This window comes from Gavialis gangeticus, unplaced genomic scaffold, assembly GCF_001723915.1.
Source record: "Gavialis gangeticus isolate Ggan-Ray unplaced genomic scaffold, GavGan_comp1, whole genome shotgun sequence".
Taxonomy (NCBI): domain Eukaryota; kingdom Metazoa; phylum Chordata; order Crocodylia; family Gavialidae; genus Gavialis; species Gavialis gangeticus.
In genome coordinates this window covers 31541016-31562198 of record NW_017729031.1, presented here as the reverse complement: position 1 = coordinate 31562198, position 21183 = coordinate 31541016, and the positions used below count along the sequence as shown (strand labels likewise).

The following is a 21183-nucleotide window of genomic DNA, read 5'->3' as shown; positions in this document are numbered from 1 at the left end:
TTTTTTTTTTTTTTTTTTTTTTACAAAGGGATAGGATTTCATTTGCATTTGTGTGGTCAACTATCTTTGTATTGGTATCGTGATACTGGTAGATTAAGCATTTCAAAACACAAAGCGTATTTAATTAAATAGGTTAGTTGCAAAGAGCCTTCCTCCAATTTGCGGCAGTTTCTCTGCTTCATAAGAAACAAAGTAAACTAATGTATAATTTCCAATAAGAATTAATGTACTTTATTTCATGTCATTTTAAAAAAATGACAAAAACAAACATTGGGAGCATAAGACTCCTAACTTTATAAGCCACTCTAACCTAAATCAAAGTGGCTTCTCAAAACAGCTGAGCATCCACAATCCCCACAGACTTCACCATTTCTGGAAATTTAGGCCATTTTGCTTTTTTATTTAGGTGCCTTCCACTGAAAACACTCTCCGTCATCAACTTGGATAGCTAGTTTGAAGGGAACAGGAGAAATTTATTGTTCAAAAATATAAGTATACCCTATTTTGTTGCAGTGTGTTTGCGCCACTCTACATTTCTCTATTCCACTGAAGGAAGCAAGACGTACACAACATTTTACTGCCTTTAAAATACATAAGCACTTTTACTTAGTGTAGGCTTTATATTTTCCGTACCCCAAAGGAAGAAAGTGTTTTAATATGAACTACAATTTTAGGCTGCCTATACATGTGCTCAGGGGTGGGTAGGGGCGTTTTAATTAGAGCTCTAATTGCTCTAATTTAAACACCTCACCTTCACATGTATTAAGGCCCTGTGCATAAAAATGGCCATGGGACACTTTATCTAACCCTCATTTGAGAAGGTTTAGATAAAGTGCCCATGCAGCCATTTTTAAACATGTGGGGCCTTATACACGTGACAGTGAGGAGCAGACTCTATTAATCGACTGCTCTGATGTGTTCTAATTAGCCCGTGAGCTAAGGCAGCCTTAGTTTTTCTTCCCCTCCCATTGCTAACACGGCACCATTTGAACTAAATGTTAAGGTCTGTTTATCTGTGGAGTGCTCTTGACCATTATGAGCTCTGGTAAAATCCTCCTTGGTTTCTGGATGGAACCGGGAACAAGTTGACAAGAGTCATAACAAGAAGATTAGAGAAATTTCTCTCTCTAAAAACAGCTTTTAGACAATGTAATCATAAACCCATTCATGGAAATACGGTTTCACTAAATGACTAGGTTTAAAGAAAAACAGTTGGATTTACTATACTATACATATAAGTCTAATCATCCAAAACAATTTGGAAAAAGGCTCTGTGTGGAACATTTAGATTCCAATTATCTACACTTACTCTTAAAATATTTGAATCCTATCTGTGTTTACAAGTGCATAAACAAAAAAGACTTAAATGAGCTTAGCAGATACCAATTAGAAATAATAATTTAAAGGCAAAAAGGGAAGAAAACACCAAGTTACTAAGTGATATATTTCACATTATCACATTGTATATGTTCATTACTGATGACAATACTCTGTCCAATTATTCAGAAACATTAACATTTCACTCTCCTTTTAAAAAATAAAAAAGGAGAACCGAGGCTGCTGTATTCAGAACAATTTTAATACTTCAGGGCACCCTCATGACCTCTGCAGGAGTAGCACTAAAAACATCAGTGTTCAAGGTAATCAGTTTACATTGAATCTTTAAGGAACACACTCCTGTCAGACACTGTACAGTTTAATCTCCTAGAGAACTGCATTCTCTCTGCTCCAGTAATTGTTTCCCTGCTCTCACCCCCACTGCCTTTTAAATCCACACATTATTTTACTAGATTGAAGCAATCTGCCTGGGCTATGCGCTTTGCTGGAGTCCCAGCCAAAACGTTAGAGCATTCCAGAGAATATAGTTTGCTTCTACAGGAATACATACGATTTCTGGCATGCAGTCAAGCACCTTTGGAAAAGCATGTCAATAATATAAATCCAATTCAAGCACTGCATTTAGTGAGTACAACTTTGTCACTCATTCTTCAACTCTCAGGCATATAGCAATATATGCTAAAAAGGGTTTTTATGTAAAGTAAGGAAAGGTAAAAGGCTAAAATGCCTAAGCCACGTAAACTTGAGAAATTCTCCATAGCAGTGCATGCTGAAAATGATAATCCAGTTTTCATATGATAGTCAACAAAATTAACAAGTTTTTTAGTTATTCTTTCTAAGTTATAGGCCTTTTTTTACCTCTGATTTAGTTTTAACTTTATTCTCTATAAACGTGCTGGCTATGGAAAAATCTGCAGCATTCTGATGTGTGAAAAGTTCCGAAAAAGTGCTGGAATTACTCCGACTTCTTGTGTTCTTCAGTATGAGAAAGTACCTTTCTCCTCTGATGTAGCATGTGGAAATACAGCTGAGGGAAGACTGAAAAGAGAACAGACTTATGTAAACAACAGTATAAAGTCAGGCTTGTGACCCGACAGAAGGCACTTACATACTCAAGGTCACACTCTCTCTCTGAAAATCTGAAATTGCTTATCCACTTCTATCTAAAATCCTGCAGAAAGAGAGAGGCAGTAGTAACAGAGGAAACGGAGATGCAGATTTTTTTCACTAGAGATCTGAGGTGCAATTCATCAGTTGTGGCCGGCCCGATCACTTTTTTAACGTCAAAAAGAATACCTTATTTTTCTGTTTGATTCAACGTAGATCTTCATTCCAGACTACGTTTCAATGTTAAAGATTACACCACTCTAGTCCCAGGGTGCTAGTACTTTTTTAAGCAACTTGCACTAAACTTCTGGAATTCACTGCCACAGGTGCTGGAGAGGCAGATAGCAAAGCCTTGTTCAAAAAGGGACTAGATACATTCATGGGTGATAGAATTATTAATAGCTATTAAACAGAACGGTTGGAGATGTTTCCTCTGGCATCTCTAACCCAGTAAACGCTGGATGCCAGGGAGTACTGAATAGGAGATAGAGCACTCTAGATATATCCAGTCCAAGTCAATGCTCTCCCTCTGCAGCATCCACTTCTATCACTGCTGGAGACAGGACGCTGAGCTAGATGGACCACTGGTCTGACCCAGTGTGGTGCTTCTTGTGTCCTCAGAGTCATCTCTCTAAGCAGAAGCTATCTGTATATAGGGAGGGAAAAATAAAAAGGCCCCTGGACTGCATACACAAAATAAGAAAAAGGGTCCTGAAGGGAGATTTAAAAAAAATGAAAAAAAAAAATGCAACAATTCTGGAACAGTTTCTTGGATCCTGAAAGTGGGAAGCACAGGGTTGGAAAAGCAAAGGGAATGGAAAACTGCATTTATACAAGATAAGCTTTAAAGAAAAGCACGGTAAAATGGGAGGTTGGAGAGATGCACATGAATAACTGAACAAGCCTGAATGCCCAGCTCCAAAGCAGTTCATCTAGTGAACGACATGACCCAGACAAGGCTAGTTTATACCAGCTGTGTTCTCTAAGCAATTTTTGCACACAAAAAAACCCAACAACAACAGTCCTGCCCTACTTAAATTGAACACTAAAAAAAAAAGTTTCAGGTGCCCCCGTTCAGAAATCAGCAAGATTTGTTCAAGCTTTTTTCACTTTGCTCTCTCTAGCAGAGTACAAAAATAGTATTTCTCACAAAGACTACAGTCCATTCTCTGTACTAACTTGTTTCAAACTCTTTTTGGAAGATTAAAGTTCTGTTAATGGAAAAAAAGAGACACAGGAAAGTGATAAAAATGGTTACCATTTACCAAAAGGCATTATGGTTATTTGATATTTCAGTAAGGGAGAAGAAACAGACCACCTTCGCCTGATCTTTTTTTTTTCCAAGTAACTCTCAAAAATGATGCTGCTACCTGTAAAAGTAGCTACTTATGTGTGTACTTTAATCCCCCATTTTCTAGTTGGCCTCTACTGTTTTAACATAATAATCTAATTTAATGCTGTACTTACGTGGAATGTAAGAGATCATAACCAGGATCAGGAATGTATAGTAGTCAAAGGAGAAATTGTATTTATTAGGTAAACTAATGGAATACAAGCCAGACTGTCTGACGAAGGGTAAAGCAGCATATATTGTGAGTAATTCGCCTAAGACTCCCATTGGATACAGTACTATGAACAGCGTGTACCTAGAACAAAGTATTTGGGAAAAGTTTTAAACAAGTCAGACTGGATTCTTACAGGTTTTTGCTAAACAAAGTTATGCTTACTTAAGTGTCTAAACCTCTCAAATAAATTTAATATTTATATTGTTTCTCTATTAACTGGTATTTGATCACTGCATCCATTACCGCCTATGTAAAATGAGTCAAACTGAACTGAAAGCTGAGATGCTTCCAATGAGTTAAAAACTGTATTGGAGAACAGCCCTAAAATATTATAAACTGAATTTCTAAGCCACCCAGTAGAGGTAAGTCTCTTGTTTAAAAGGGTTAGTACCTGGTTGATATAAAAAGTCAGGTAAAAGTAGCCTTGTAGATACAAGATTCCCTGAGCTCTACATCATTTGAGGATGTTAGCTTTAAAAATGTGTCTCACCTCAATGAAATGCCCTGTATACAAAAACCTGTCAAACATACAACGTATTTTTCAAGCTAGATGACCAATTTTAAAAGGAACAATTTACAGCAGATAAAAAAAATACATGACGGATATATTACTACCATTCCAACTCTTATTGAAATATTAGAAATATGAGGTTTGAAAAAAAACTGTAACAGTACAACTGAACACAATGAAAGGGGGCCACAAATATAACATTTGCTCGAACCTTTTTGGATTAATAGAAAGGACACTAGACAAAGCATTGCCTGTTTTTTTCATATTTGTTTACTTTGTGCATTTAACTACCATTCATTTACATAGAGTCAGACAACCCCTTTGTATGGCTTTTTCATACAAAACAGTGGGGAACGATTACTTTTCCTGTAAAGAAAATGTGACAAATTGGCAGGGAAAGTTAGGCACAAGTTCAGTACCTCAAAATACCTTTTTTAATTACTTGATTGAAGGAAGCTTTTCAGTTTTAAAGTTTCATTTACACATTTACCTAAAATCTTAAACTCACTTTTCATATTCACTGTGGTCTACCGAACGTGAAAAATAAAAAGGACTGTTGCTACAAACCAAGAGTCTCATCTAGTGGATTACAACTGTTTTAGAGCACTTTTGAGCTATAAGACTGCACAAAAATGAAGTCATTCACTCTGACCCACAGATCACAGCAAAACTCAAATACTGAAGCTGGTGCTTTATCATGTTACCACAATGTCAAAGAGTTCAAAACAAGAATTTTTTATTTCTTTCATGATCACGAAGAGAATGAGGCCTCTCATTTGGAGAAGTTAAACGTCTCATAGGTCTCAACTTCCGTTTTTACAAAGGTGCCAGTTTGCTAACAATCACCAATTCTTCATACCACCACCATTTTCATTACTTACTGGATTATTTTTCTGTTTTGTTAAAGGGTAAATTTCTGCCATGTCAGTAAATACATTTTGGTGTTGCAAGATTTATAAAGAAGGCTTACCTGGCCCATTTGATAAGATAAGGGAGATGGTTTAGTAAATTAAATGTATAAAAGGAATAACGGATAATCTCTGTGACTGTCCAGGCAACAACAAATAAGAGCACACTGTCTTCACTCTGTACCTATTAAAGAGAGAAAGAAAATATACCATATAAATTGAGAAATGTTACTACTCATACACCAAGAAATACTTCACAAAGAAATTAATCCTTACAGATGGTTTCAGCACATCAGTTACAAGAATGAATTCCAAATATTTTAAGAGCAACATAAGTGCTTTTGCAATTGTATTTAGAATTAATAAATAAAATTGTCAATAATGAAAAATTCACAAGAAAATTAGACAATGTGAACAGTGTAAACCTGCTGCCTGAACACTATGGTTTGTATTCATGGCTCAACTATGCTATGCCCCTGTTAAGTCCAAGTGATGTGCAGAAAATGGAACAATTCAGTAACCTGCCAGATATATACAGATAGTCTAACTCCAGTTTAATTCTTGCTTTCTACCCCACAAAGCAGATGATATTAGATTTAGTTAAAAGATGAAGGGCGGATAACGACTGGGGTACAACTCCTAGGGCTTGAAGAGATTTGGTCCAACTTCCTGCTTTGTCACAATTTCTCGTGTGACCTTTGACTTTAGTTGACCACAGTTTCTGTGTGCCTCAGGCCCTCCATCTGCAAACTGGGAATAATAGTATCTCCTTACCTTAGGAAGAAGTTATGAGGCTAATACATTCAAAAGCGTGAGGCATTCACATACTGTGTTGACGGCAGCCCCATCAGTAGATAGATTTACACAATCCCATATGTTTAGTTCTGTGTGATTTAGAATTTATTTTGGAAAATATTAACTCATCACAGAAGCTGGCCAAGGGAAAATTACAGGTTACTAGTTTGATTCGGAAAAAGGGGGAACTCTCCTAGGGAGACAGAAGTCTATATTTCAATTTTAGACACTAATTAAAAGGCTGAGGCAGGACCTCTCTAAACTCAACTATCTGCCTTTCCCTACTTTGGCTCCTTTTCTACCACAAGACCTAGCACAATTTCCACTAAAAGGATCATTTAAAAAGCATCCTTGGATTTCAGTGTAGATACAGAAGACTGGGACGTTTCCTACCTCTCAGAGCTGGTGTTTGGGACATATCACAGAATCTGTGTTACTCTATTCACATTCTGAAGGCTACATTCACAACCATACATCTCTTTTTTAAAGTGCTAGATTAGATTTGGGAACGCAACTATCTGTCAAATTTGAAAAAGAACAGCAACTTCATGGCAGTTTGTGTGGCCATATAATTGTATTATGAACTGCTGTAACCTGTCATGCATAATAGGTATTTCAGCAAACATTTTTACACTTAGTTTTTTCCAGTAGCGCCATGCATTCTCTCAGCTGTATTAGAACCCCGAGCCAAGCTTTACTAGAGTGTGGGAACAAAAAAACCTCTTCAACCAGTGCCTGCTTATTTTCCTTTCCCCTCCACCCCCAATTCTTTGGGAAAAGGAAGTCACTTGATGCAAATGATACAAACAACTCACAAAGGGTAAAGTACGTGCGCACACACAAAAAAGAGGAACAAGAAAAGATATGGGCCCATTGAAACCTTTGCACATAAACAGAGGTGATCATATGTTTGCTTGTAAAAAGCTCAGGGGGACTATAGGTAAAAAGGCATTTTTAGTAAACAGACTGCAAAACGTGACCTTACATAAGAAAATGCAGCAGCTCCAGAAAAGGCTCTTGTTATTATTCGTGACTATAATACTTATATTTCAAGCAGCTTCTACCTCACTTGATAGCAAATTTTCTGCGTCTCTTTTGACATGAAACCAATTGCTTGCATGTTGTATAGCAATTCCTCTAGTTTCATGTATAAAAAAGGGATCTTCAGGGAAGGGGACTGCATTTGCCCATCTATTTCTAGAGAATGGAATCTGAAACCCAACTGGGACCTTTGGATGCTCTTGCTTTACAGACAGCAGGGCTGACTCCTCAACTAGAAAGAAGTACAAGTATTGCAGAGATGGCAGTGTTTCCCAGGCCAGGCAGACTTCACAGCACTCAACAGCTGCACCTTCTGGCCAAATTAGGAGCAGGATTTAATTAGTTCATTTCAGTCGCACTGTTTCACAAGGGAAAAGAATGTATCCTGGTGACAGTTTAATCAGACAGGTCATTGTACAAGCCTTCACCTGCCTTGGGATCAGAGGGGCTTAAGGGTGGACATGAGCAACAAAACTGTGGTTAGATATATCACAAAAATTGAAGGTGTGAGTTGAGGGCGGGGAAGGGGTGGAAAAGACGACCGGGACAAAGAGCAAAACTGGTTCTTATGCTCGGTGACCAAAGCACACAGTTTGAGAAGAGGGAGAAACTCTTCGCTATTAAATCTGTGGTATAACTCTTCTGTAACCATGGCTTTCTCAAATCATAACTCTTTTCATTCCCAATCTAATCTTACAGAAATGCATTTGAAAATGATTCACAGTGGTTGTAGCACTGCTACAGGAACCTGCTTCTATATCTAATCAGCCAAACAAACAACATTGGAAAACAGTTTAGTGGGAAGCTTATTAAACTGTTTTAGAACAGTCTGCAAATCGTGAAACAAAGACGCAGGTGACTAGTATTCCTTTCTTTACCATGCTTCTTCCAATGTAATTATCCCACTAGAGAAAGAACGAGGTTCCAGATTAATTATCAGCATGCCTGTTGGTAAATATTTATAATGACTAGAACTCCTCATTGTGTGTGTAGGGTTTTTCTTTTAATGCTTCAAATGAAACAGATTTGTGAATCCATCTGAAAAGCGCATCAAACCTCAAAAGATCTGATTTGCTAAACAGCCTCATTCAATAATAAAGAATCTCATTCAATCAGACACAGCTTGCACCAATTCAGCACAAATATCATCCCTTTCCCTAGAAGAGCATATCTGGGGCAGTGTAAGAGAGTGATTGCAGGGTTATACTTAGTGGCCATGTGCTCTCTGCAAAAAAAAAAATCACTGGACTCTTATTAAAAATCCCTCTTCATTTTATTTTTGACTTAAAAATATACTGCTTTCCCTGTAGACATTTGAATAAACCTTTAGTACTGCATTCAAAGCATTTCATGCTCTTAATATGACTGATCATTTAACATGCTACCTTAACTAAGCTGTTCAGACCATGGTCTAAACTGTTGTTGACAGCTGTTTTAAAGTGATTCATCGCCAATGTGGGTTCTGCACTTATTTTTTGATTATCTTGATGACTGTGAATAAGAGGCAGTCTTTATATTAGTTAAGAAAAACTGTTAGAATACAAAATGAAGATTCATAACTCACGAAATGACAACTAAGATTGTTCATGCAACCTCTATCGTTGTTTCCTCTCGCAGATGCATGAAAGGGGTTGTAACCGTACAGTGTAGGAACAAAGAGAGAACTTGACCTTTCTGGGGAGGCAGGGTGTGAAATTTCTACTGGTAGATGTCAGTCAGCAAAACAATTCAGGCATTTGGTGTGTGGCCTTATTTAAAAATCAATCAGAAAAAACAAAACAAAACCCAGAAACTAATCCTGGGGAAGAAGCCATTCCAGAAAGAAAATTCAGTCCACAGGATGAACACATCACAAAGCCACAAATGATTGAAAAATGGGCAGAGTTTAAAATAGAAACACTAAACAACTTCAGTTCCCTCCACAGTATATATATGTGGTCTTCACACAGAAAATGGGGGTTTAGAAAAGATGCATGGGTCTTGATAATGCACTTAAATCTACTGGCAGATGACTACAAAAATTACACTGATGTAAAACCAGAGCATGCAGTCATGATTAACTCACAATGTTCTGTCACTGACTGTCAAACTTTTAGTGTGGACTTTGTCTCATCAATACCAATAAATGCTACAGACTAAAAAGTTCTAACTATCCCAGAGCAATAAACTAAGCTATTAGCACAGTTAAATGGCAGTCTCCCTTTTCTCAAGTATTTTTTGGTATACTCGGCTAATAGCAGATGGCAGTTTCAGACCTAGACTGACGTTTCATCTACCCACACAAGATACTGTAAAGCACAGATATACTTCCCTAAAATACTTTGCTACAATTCAATTGTTTTCTGAAAAGGCTAGTTTTAAAAATTAGAAAGCTTATATACATTATACCCACTGTTCAACTTTTTAGTAGGATTTGAGTGGCGTTGTAGCCAGGAGGGTCCAGGAAATATATGACAACCAAGGATTTCCCTTTACTGAATCTTTATCAAAACAACTGCAGGGTGGATAAAAATCAACAATTTAAAAAAAAATATCAGATTTTAAAATTTAAATCAATTTCTTTATTTAATTGTATTTTAATGTTTTTGTTAAGATTTTTTTTTAAACATAAACCTATATATAGATAATTTTAATTTAAGATATGCTAGAGCTCAAAGATGTCATCATGGAAGAGGTATTATAACTTCTAATTATATATGATTTGAGACTATATTCATGTAACTTATTTATAAAACTTTTCTAAATAAGTCACAACAGGCCATGGATTATATTAGGGGCCCAATCTTATGGGGTTCCCAGAGGCTCTTCTATAGATTAGAAAAGATTATAGAAAACCCAGTGGGAGTCAGTGCTCAGCCTTGCAGATCCCTGTAAGCATCTCTCTGATGCTTAGTTTTAGTTCTCAAACTCTGGATTTGTGCCTCCAGAGATAACATCCTTGTTAACAGCAGTATATAGAGATGAAAGATAACAGACTGGATTACCCACCCATCAGGTCTCTCTGCAAGTTTTTGTACAGAGACAAGCCCTTGCCTCTTTCTAAAAGTGCAAAGTTTCAAGAAGTTAAATGAATAGAGGCTTATTGGGGGGGGAGTAGATCTGGGCAAGGAGGAGGAGTCTGGAGAGAAATGCAGGAGGAGGGCAGGGCAGTAGAAACAAGAGAGAAACATTTTGAGCAGAATATTCCATAAGTCTTGATGGATAAGTTTCTGAGTACAGCCTCTCCATTGATTTGAGATCTACTGAGTGAATGGTATGGTAGAAGGGAAAACCTATCACGGTAGCAGGCTTGCCAGACCATGAAAGAGAGCCTGTCTGGGAATATTTTAATGAAGGTTATATCAAACAACAAAAATGCACTTTTGGTAGAAAACAATCATTAAATCAAGGCTTACTGACCAGTGGTTTAATTCATAAATTAAAATCAATTTGATTTAAACCAAATCCACCCTGACCAACTGTACTAATTTTTTTTTAAATATTGGACTTGAGGAAGGGCACTGTTTGCTTGAAAGTGCATCTAGCACCTCTCTCAGCTGTTTAATTGGTTCCATACAAGTTCCCATAATAATAATGCTTTTCTACTGGAGTGAGAAATCATCAAGCAACATTACACACAAGCCACTGACAAATCACCAGATGATTCCATCGTTGTCATTGATGATCTACATAAAACAGGGAACATAAAAAACTAAAAAGGCTCTATTATTCCACTACTTACTTTTAACTGAGCTATTCATTCCTGGCCATTCCTTCCTTTTCTTATTCATTGTCTTAATACCAGGACTCACCAGAGGCTAAATAGATTCTCATAAATACCTGCTGGACAGCATGTACTGTACCACACACTGGACCTGCCCCACATAGCTAACAACTGCCATGTCCCAGCTGACTGTAGAAAAAGAATCTAATCGCCCCACAAACAGTGAACAAAGAGCAATGGAAGTTTACCATGCAGCTACAGTTGACTGTTATATTTAGGAATAGGATAACACCAGACAAAAATATCATGAAAGCACACATACGTTAAGAGCAAGAATCATGCTTCAAATCACGTCAAAATAGGTTTTTAAATGGTCAAAAGAACAAGAAAATATGTTACTAATGTTTCTTCTTCCAAATAATGAACCATATCTACAAGCAATCTGAATAAGCAGGATATTAAATGCTTCTCACTCAAGTTAACATAAAAACTGAAGTGTATTATAAAACCTCATGCATCCACAGGTCTTACTAAATCCACACGGGTGTGTAAGAAATTAATCCTGGATTTCGTCAAGGATCTCACTTGTCCAGACAGCCCTTTAGAAAAAGCAGAAAACTCTCATGACAGTGCAAAAACATCTACCCAGATGCTATGGCATCATTGCTGGTGCACAAAATCGACAGACTCTCCTCACCTGACCTGCTCTCTGCTTTACTGTTACTGTTCTGGGTAGTAGAAAAGCCATTCTTTAAGGTAGCTAGCTTTACCTAAGTCCTCGCCATTCATAAACCTAAATCTTAGGGTAATAAAACAGTAGCACAGACAACTCAATCCTTAATGATTCTGGTGTGAAGACTGAAAAAAAATATTCAGCATGGATAAGTCCTTTACCATTATTCTTGCATTAAAAGAACCATTCAGTCCAAAATACAACAAAACTGGCAAGGATAGTTTCATATATTGTCTAAGGGGGTTTCTTAAAGAATTAATGTTTTAGATTAATCAATCTATTTCCTGAAGCCTTTGCTTTTTAGCTTACTTGAAATTAGGCACTTACCACCAGTAAGGTTTCCCACCCCACACTCCCCCTTTAGAGCTGATAAAGACCCTAACTATAATTATCTGGATTCACAGCGAGACCTGTCAGTAGAGCACAGTATTTACTCAAGCGTTTTGCATTTTTATTGAAAAATGTTTTAAGTCTCTCTCTGCTTCCCCAGTAATTGTATTAAACTGTGTGAACTAGAATACTAAATGAGCAAGCATCATGACAGTAGGAAGAAAAAGGTCATGGTTGTAAGGCCTTATAATTAACATATGTGCATGGGCAAGCTAGGAAAAACAAATATAGGAATAAGGAAAATGTAGTAGAAAGCTTTGCAGACTATGGCAACGGGGACACATACTCTTAGGTATCTGTCCATAAAAGGAATACAGGAAATAATTAGCCAATAATGAACTAAGATGTACTTTTGGCAAAAAGTTATACCAGAAGTAACTTCAATCTTTGATGAGACAACTAGTCTAGGAAACTTTATAGATGTAAAATAATTCTGAGGTATTTCACTTGGAAATGCCCAACAAACATTCTGATGAAAAAATAACAGTAACAGGTGAAAGCACACGCAGATGGAGTAAGAACTCGGTAGCAGATCTCCATGAAGTGATTCTCAGCAGGATATCATCAAATATTGGTGTTTCTGTAAGGTTCCACCTGGATCAGGACTAGGACCACTACTTTAGACACCGCTGATGAAACGTGCAGATGATGCAGTCTGGCTAGTAATGAGGACAGCACAGACTGCAGATCTTCTGGTCTCCTATGCAAGTTGGAGCCATTCAAATAAAACACATCTTAAGACAGGCACATTTAAAAGGTATAGAGAGAGGAAGGAAGGATGCAGACCATATTTTCAGAACTGGGGAATATATCCTAGAAAACAGTACTCATAAAAATGATTTAAGGGTCATGAAGATCTCTTTTAAGATCTTAGTTAGGCTTCTGGGGCAGACGGAGGTAGAAAGCATGAGCTTTGGTTTTGTTCATTTGTCTTTTCCTGGGCACGTGTAAGACAATAAAGAAAACTTACCAAAATCATGGTCGGTTTAAAAACCCAACAAAATCCACTCTGACCATCCTGACAGCATTGTTCATATACTATATTCTTTTCTTCTATTTTTTTTTATAAATTAATATTCTTATATAATCTTCCTACACATTTGGACAGTCCATGTCATACTTTAGGAACTATTATAGTACATTTAACTATTCTTGTTGTTTTCTTTATCATTAAAAGGCAAATGACTACCTTTTAAATATTTCATCTCTGTACAAGGAAAACAATATTAGAAATTTTGTTTAGAAAAGGGATGGGAGCTTCTTAGAGAATGGGAATATGGCTGCAATGCTTGACCCTGCTCCAGCTCTGAGTAAAAGCTTTGCTATCTGCTTCAATGAAAACAGAATGAGGAGCTGAATGGAAAAGGACATTATAAATTATCAAGATTCAGGATACAGCAATTCAGTGCTGCCCAAATCAAAATTACACAGTGGGATCGAGTGCCATGAAACAATGATGAAAGGAATTCCCGTGAGAAATTTCACTAAGAGAGTGACAATCTCTTACTGGCTCTAGTAGCTCCATGACCTGTTTACAAAATATTTCCCAGAATATTTAAGTTTCGGTAAATAGCAAATTAAATATTGCATCTTCCCCATCAAAACCTAGACCAGGGTGATAAAATACTCATTCTGGAAAGGAAGAGCTTGGATTCAACTACAAAACACTTAAGAGTTCAGAAGACTGTAAAAGGGAGAAAACAAAAGCGGAACGAATGGTTATGATCCGAAGAAGTCCTGTAGTATCTGGAAAAACAGCAGGTTATTCTATTTTGCTTTATACTTTTATGTGGAGGGTGTCACCACAAGTGAAGTAAAATACCAACAAGCAAATTTTTCCAACCATTTCAGTAGCTTTAGGATGGTGCACAAATATAATTAGGGTGTCAGAAAAATAGAATACTGCATTATAATGAATGTGATTTGAGCTGAAGTCAAATATTCTTTTCTTATGTAGAGAAACTCATATAAACTACTTTTATATTGGGAGGAAAGAGAAAAGGGAGGAGGGAGAGAACATTTGTAAATAAAGCAAGACTATGACCAATATTAACTTCTTGCTACCACTCACCCATTCGTCCTTCATTCTTTATTGGTTCACTTACCTCTTTTACACTGTGTGTCACTGCCCATGTCAAAAAAACCCTTGACATCACCTGGAAAGCAGTCAGGACAACGGAAGAGGGAACGATGCCTGCAAAATATTTTAGGATTGGTAAGCATGTTCACATGAACTATATCAGACAAACAGATTTAATAAAGCAGAATTTATCAAAACTACAGTCATCCTGAATTTTTAGAATGCAAGGACTTGAACTTAAAAATTAAATATTCAGTTTTTGGAGCAGTATCGGTTTTCCATGACAAGTTTGTAGAGCCTAGTACACTAGAATCACCTGCAAAGCTGACTAATTAGCTCCGCCGTAAAGTGTCACTGTCTACACATGCACCTGTATTACGGCACAGTAAATTAACTAACTCTGCCGTAGGACAGTGGTGTTTGGGACAAGTACTACCCTACGGTGGAGTAATTTACACTGCTGCAACACACATGTAGGTTGTGACCAGGGCTGGCCGGGGCACAAGGGTGCTGTAGCGTTGGGGCTGCCTGCCATGCACTGTAGCACCCAGCCAGCCCTTCCGCCATGACCGGGGCTGACCCCCTGCGGCTGCTGCCAGCCCAGGGCTACTCTGCCCTGGCTTTAACTGCTGCAGTCCCAGGCACACACATATACACTGCACTAGAAGCCGCCGACTACAATGCAAACTGTGCTGGAGTTTATTGCTCCATGCTAATTGCATGTGTAAATAGATACCCATAGCCCACATCCACACAAGTGTGGACATTTGTTCCTCCAGCCAGCCAGGCTCCAGTTTTGGGCAGCGCACACTGCCACCGGTGTGTGCCGCCCTGTTTTTTTTTGGTGTGGGTATTTTTAACCCCGGTATCTCCTGGGGTCAAAAAATACCCCTGCACTCCTATGTCTGTGCTCATCTAGATGCAGCTATAGAGTTCAACATGGGATGTTCATCTAGTTCAACAATACAGATAAGGGAACATACGGGGGGGGGCAGGAAATCTGATCTACTTGCTCATTTAGGACACATCAACCATGAGGTATCATTTTTCTTTTTAATCAACTGTTGCTTCATGACAACTAAGACCATGAAAGACAGTAAACAGATTCCAGAACTGAAATTAATTTTTATGCTGCAAACAAAACCTGGTGAAAATCTTAGTTAGCTTCACAAGGTTCTTTGCGTGAATCTCATATCTTGTATTAGACCAACTTAAATAGTTGGAAAACAATTATTAAGCAAGCTTTCGGGTTCAAAAACCCTTCATCAGGCTAAGGAAGTTTCAGCAGTTGCTGTGTGCTCTTCCTGGATGGAATGAAAAGTAAAGAAGCCAGAGGCTGGGCTGGTCTGCATACAAGAAGGGTAGTCAGTGAAAATGTAGATTGAGGGTCAAAGGGTGAGAGACAGGCTGGGGGGTGGGGAGAGAGAGAAGGGGGATGAATAGTGAAGAGATACCTGGGGAGTCAGATGTCAGGCAGGTTGTGTGTCATAAATCCAATGTCTATATTTAGTCCATGATTTTTAGTATCCAGGAGGTTGATGAAGTGGAGTTCATAAGCTCGCCTCTGGGAAGTGTTTTGGAAGTTTCCTTTGAGGATCAGGACTGAGAGATTGGAGAGAGAGTGGTTTTCTTGCGAGAAATGTGCCCCCACAGGTAATCGAGTATTCCTGTCTTTGGCAGATTTCCGCTGTGCATTCGTTCTGGTGCACAGTTGTTGTTTGGTCTCTCCTACGTATTTTCCATCAGGGCATTTGGTGCATTGGACGAGATATATGACATTTCTGGGGGTGCAGCTGTAAGATCCAGGAATGCTGATGGCTCTGTTGTGGGGTGTCGTAATTGTGGGGGTGGTGGAGATGTGTTGGCAGGTTTTGCATTTCCTGTCATGGCATAGTCTGGATCCTTTTGGTGTGTTCTGGGCTTGAGGAAGTTTGCTTCTGGTGATGAGGTTAGCAAGGTTTGGTGCTTGTTTGAAGGCTACGATGGGTGGCTCTGGGAAGATCTTCTTTAGAGTAGGGTCTCTTTCTAGTATGTGTTGCAATTGTTTGAGGATTTTTCGTACGGGTTCGAGGGAGGGGTGATATGTCATAACCAGCGGTGTGCAATTTGTGGGGGGGTTTCTTCTGTACTGCAGCAGTTCTTCACGTGGTATCTGGGTGGTTCTTTCAAATGTGCGATCTCTCTCTCTGGAGGAGTGTCCTTGTTAGGTGAAAGCTGTTTTAAGATTGGTGAGGTGGCAATCCCGGGTGTTCTCTTCAGTGCAAATTCGCTGGTATCTGAGGGCTTGGCTGTATATCACAGCTTTTATGGTGTGTTTAGGATGATTGCTGGTTCTGTGCAGATATCTATGTTGGTCTGTGGGTTTCTTGTATAATGAGGTCTGTATTTTATCATTCTGGATACTGATTGTGTCTAAAAAGGAGATGTTGGTGCTGGAGTATTGTAGAGAAAGTTGGATGGAGGGATGGCGACGTTGAATTTCTGATGGAACTCAATCAGAGATTGCAGGTTTTCAGTCCAAATGATGAAGATGTCATCAATATATCTTAAGTATAACAAGGGTTTTATGGCGCAGTTCTTGAGTTAGCTTCTGCATTCAGCACTTTGTAAAGCTCAGTGCCACATTCAACACGTTGGAGCTCCCAAAACAGCTCCAAGGAACAAAGTTCCTTGTTAGGCATGCTCTCTCATCCAGCTATCTTCCAGTGAATCCATAAACATGCCAAAAAGATCTGTGAAACAATTCTTTAGTAGTATCTCAAGACTGCGCAAAAGCAGCACCGTCTCACCCACGGTGAAATGCAAGGGTCTACGTCTTAAATGGAGATCAAATTAATTAAGCGGGCAATTATGATAGTGTATATAACAAAACAGGACAGACCAAACAACAACTGTGCCCCAGAATGAACGCACACCAGAAATCTATCAAAGACAGGAATTTCCAGTTACCGGTGGGGGTCCATTTCTCACAAGAAAACCACTCTCTCCCCAATCTCTCAGTTCTAATCCTCAAAGGAAATTTACAAAACACTTCTCAGAGACGAGCTTATGAACTTCACTTCATCAACCTCCTGGACACTAAAAATCATGGACTAAATATAGACATTGGATTTATGACATATTATATATAACCTGCCTAACATTTGACTCCCCAAGTACCTCTCCACTATTTAACTGCTACATGCATCCCCCTTCTCCCCCCACCCACTGACTCCTCAATTTACATCTTCACTGACTGCCATCTTGCACATATAGTACAATTGCAACTTACGCAGGGGTTACGTTCCGAGGTCAGCGCGTATAGCTGAAATCGCCGGGCTCGGCGCCAAGCAGCCGCCACCGCCGGACCCGGACTAAGTGGCTAGCTAAGCGTAAGCCCCCCAGGCCCCAGCCATGCCAGCACGTGCAGGCAATACCACACGGCGCCGCACAGCACTGCACTATGCACCATGCCCTGGCCAGCACCTGGCAGCCAGCCCCAGCAGCCGAGCGCATAAAGCCGAATTTGCGTAAATTAAATACGTGTAAGTTGAGACTGTACTGTATACCAACCCAGCCTCTGGCTTCTTTACTTCTCATTCCATCCAGGAAGAGCACATACCAACTGCAGAGACTTCCTCAGCCTAACGAAGGGTTTTTAAACCTGAAAGCTTGCTTAAATTTTTTTCCCCCAACTATTTAAGTTGGTCTAATAAAAGATATCATATTCACCCAAAGAACCTTGTCTGCCTATAACAAAGCAGGCATTCATCAAGCTACCAGCCAGCACCAAGATACCTCCTGATAATGAAACTTTAAATATCGACACTAGCATTATGTATTCTAGGACTGTTTTCACCATAGCTATTAACAAACGAAAGGATTGCACTTCATTGTTTCTGTATGCATAGCTCAGCGAACACATGCCATCTGCATCCCATTCTCTGTTCCCCCCACACTAGCTCCATGTGCCACTTCTCCAACCCCAGCTACATAAGGCACCATCAGTCAGGCCTGCCCCTACCCCCACCTTCACTCCAGTGGTCCTATCTTCCCACCCATGCCTGAGGTAGCTTGTTCCTTTCTATGATGTTTGGCCTGCATTCTCTCTTCATTCACTAGGCTCCTCATGCCCTGCCAGCCCTCCTTTTCTCACCCGTGCCCCAGGCTCTGTGTCCCTCCACTCTTCACTCCATTATATGCCACGGTTCTGTTCCAACAATCCAGTTGTCCCTCTTTCTCCAAATGCCACTTACCCATTCCCCTATTTCAGGATGCCATCATTAATTTCCCATCACCTTTTTGTTCTGAGGGATGTCATTCTGAGCATCAACAATTCAATACACGGTTCAAGCTAATGTCTGCTACATAGATCCCAGGTACTCTATGTTCCCCAGTTCCCCTTTCAAGTGTGCACCAAAATCAATACAATTCTGACCATTAAAGCCTCGAATATCCCCTGCAGGGCAGGGTGGCACTGCAATGTACAGATGCATTTGATAAACACTGGTGGTGTTGCCTGCAAAAGCTTATGCCTCCCTGAACCAGGAAGTCTCTAAGGCTGTGTCCAGATGAGCACAGCCATGTGGTATGTGGCACCAAAGACATATCTGCAGCACCACATACTGCACATTCAGGTGTTCTCTGCAGTGCAACGTAGCAGTGCCGGGTGGGGTAGGGAGGGTTGACCCCACTGTGGCAGAGCACAGGTTGTGCCTGCCACCTTAAGAGGTTTCAGGCAGGCTTTGGATAGCTGGCAAATGTGGTTTGGCCTAATTAGATGGTCATATGACTGAAAGGGGGCCACCAGATTGCAGGAGGGCTGGGCAGCCTCTGTATAAGCCCAGGGCCTAGGAGCAGAGCTGGCAGTTAGACCTAGGGAGCCAGAAGTGCAGCATCACTCAGCCTGCAGACTGCAGCTCCCAGAACACCTGGAGGTCAGGGGAGGAACTAGGGGATGGAGGAGGTTCCTGGTCCTGGGGCATGACCTGAAACTGCACCATGCTGGGATTGGATGGTGTGATGGGGCTGCTTGTGGCAGGGCAACGTCCAGGAAATGCCACATCTGTGCCTTCCCAGTGAAAGGCGAGGATGGGGTGACAGAAAACCTCAGCCCCTGCTGCTCTGTGGGTACCCTGTGGAGGGGAAAGGCTAGGGGAGCACACCCTGACAGAAAAGCACAGGGCCCAGGCCCACTGAATGGGGCCTGAGATGGGGCCAATGTCCACCTACCAGGACCTGAGGCCCAAGAGGCATAAGACCCAGAAGCCCAGTGAGGGAGCAGAGTAGAGGCCCCAGTAAGGGGGCATGTGGCCAAAGCATGTCTGAGGACACCTGAGGCCAAGTTTCAACCACAGGCCGAGTGCAGTCCAGCAACGGGGCCAGGGGAGTTGGAAGTGATTTTTGGATGTCATCTATGAGGTGTGGGACACGGTGTAGGGGTGGTTCGGAGGCATGTATTATGCCCTTAGCATCAGGCAAATAAATGGGCAACCTTCTGCCTATGAACAACTTCTTAATTCCAACAAAGGTGTGGCAGGTGAGTCAGGTAGTTGGACTGCCCTAGACAGGTGGACAGGCTGATGTAGTGACTGGCCTCGTGACAGATCACAAGGGTAAAAAAATACATGCATGAAAGAAGGTGGGGCAGCACATGTGGGGGCAGTGCGCACCAACCAAAACCACAGCCTGGCCAACCAGAGCCATATTCCAGCTGCCGGCTAGGCTCTGAGTGGCAGAATCTAGGAGGCTGCCAGCCTCCCTTACCTGACCCCTGGGTAACCTGCCAAGTGCCAGAGGGTGCACAGGTACGCTGCTGCTTCTTGTCCCCAGGGAAACAAATGTCCGTGCTTGTGTGGACATGGCCTAAGATGCCACCCTGACCTACGTTCTGCCTGACTTCACACTAATACAGATAACTACTCCTCTCTAGGACATTCTTTGAAATTTGGAATTGATTAGATGTGGCCTTCAAAAGTTGTCATGTTACAGAAACAGGGGAGTGCCATCAAGCTGGCAACAAGGCCTCACCTCCAGGCAGCCAACAAAGGTTCTCAGTAGCCAAAAAGGAAAGCACGCACACATCTTGCTTTGAACAAAAACACTGCTTTGAGAAAAGCAAAGCAGAACATTAGATTAATACAAAATATTTTGGGACATTACATTAATGCTGAGAGCTAAAAAAAAGTTACTGATTATAAAACTGAGAGCTACATGGATCTACGCTTCAAACAAACTGGAATGCTCAAAAATGAGATTCACCAAGGCAACTAAATGCACAACTTGCAATAATGATCATTTTAAAATTCGAAATAAAACTTCTTGGAAACAAAAATAAAATCATTAAGATCAACAAGAGTAAATGTTCCGGAGAGACAGAAAAAAGAACAATGCAGCAATTTCTAAAAGAACAGGGGCCAAAACAGTTCTGACAATGTAAAAGTGATGAATTGTGTTCACAAAGATCTGAACTAATCATTTCAGCTTTCTGTTAGCAGACACCAGTTGGCTGAAAACAGGCCAGCTGTACTCCAAATCGTGCTTTTCAGCATGTAAAGATCTCAGCTGGATTTAAAAGATGTGAAATTGCTTATAAAAAAAAAAAACTAGAAAAAAAACCCACCACTGACCCTCTGAGAGACACAGAATGCACCAATAAAACCCTGTTGGAGAGAGAAGCAAACAGCAAGAGATTTTGATTTGACCAAGAGGAATAGTTGTTAAACACAAACAAAATTGGTAGGTGTTGATTTGTGGCTGGAGAGAAGGAAAAATGTGCAGCTACATGGATTTGCAAGTGCAAACTAATAATGAACTCTGTGATATGAAAAAGCTCTGAAGCAAGCAATCTCCATAATGATAAACAGAGTCAATGGATAAAAGGTCATTTGACTACTCAAGTCTACCAGATTTTCAGGGAACTACATGATGCAATTCCTACATTGCCATAACCCATTAAACAAACTTTTAGGTCAACACCCAAAAAAAAAAAAAAAAAAAAATCGGGTCGACAGAGACAACAAATACTATTTGA

At 40.0% G+C, this 21183-nt stretch overlaps 1 protein-coding gene across 1 annotated transcript in view; it reads right to left on the bottom strand.

Annotated features, from left to right (window-relative positions):
- Positions 1 to 21183, bottom strand: part of HACD2 (3-hydroxyacyl-CoA dehydratase 2) — a 42315-nt gene continuing 21132 nt past the window's right edge. The window contains exons 4-7 of the mRNA XM_019522575.1: positions 14197 to 14285; positions 5492 to 5613; positions 3913 to 4091; positions 1 to 2376 (exon numbers count right to left, since the gene is read on the bottom strand). Coding sequence (XP_019378120.1) covers positions 2294 to 2376; positions 3913 to 4091; positions 5492 to 5613; positions 14197 to 14285 — 473 coding nt within the window. The 3' untranslated portion in view covers positions 1 to 2293. The remainder of the gene's footprint in view (positions 2377 to 3912; positions 4092 to 5491; positions 5614 to 14196; positions 14286 to 21183) is intronic.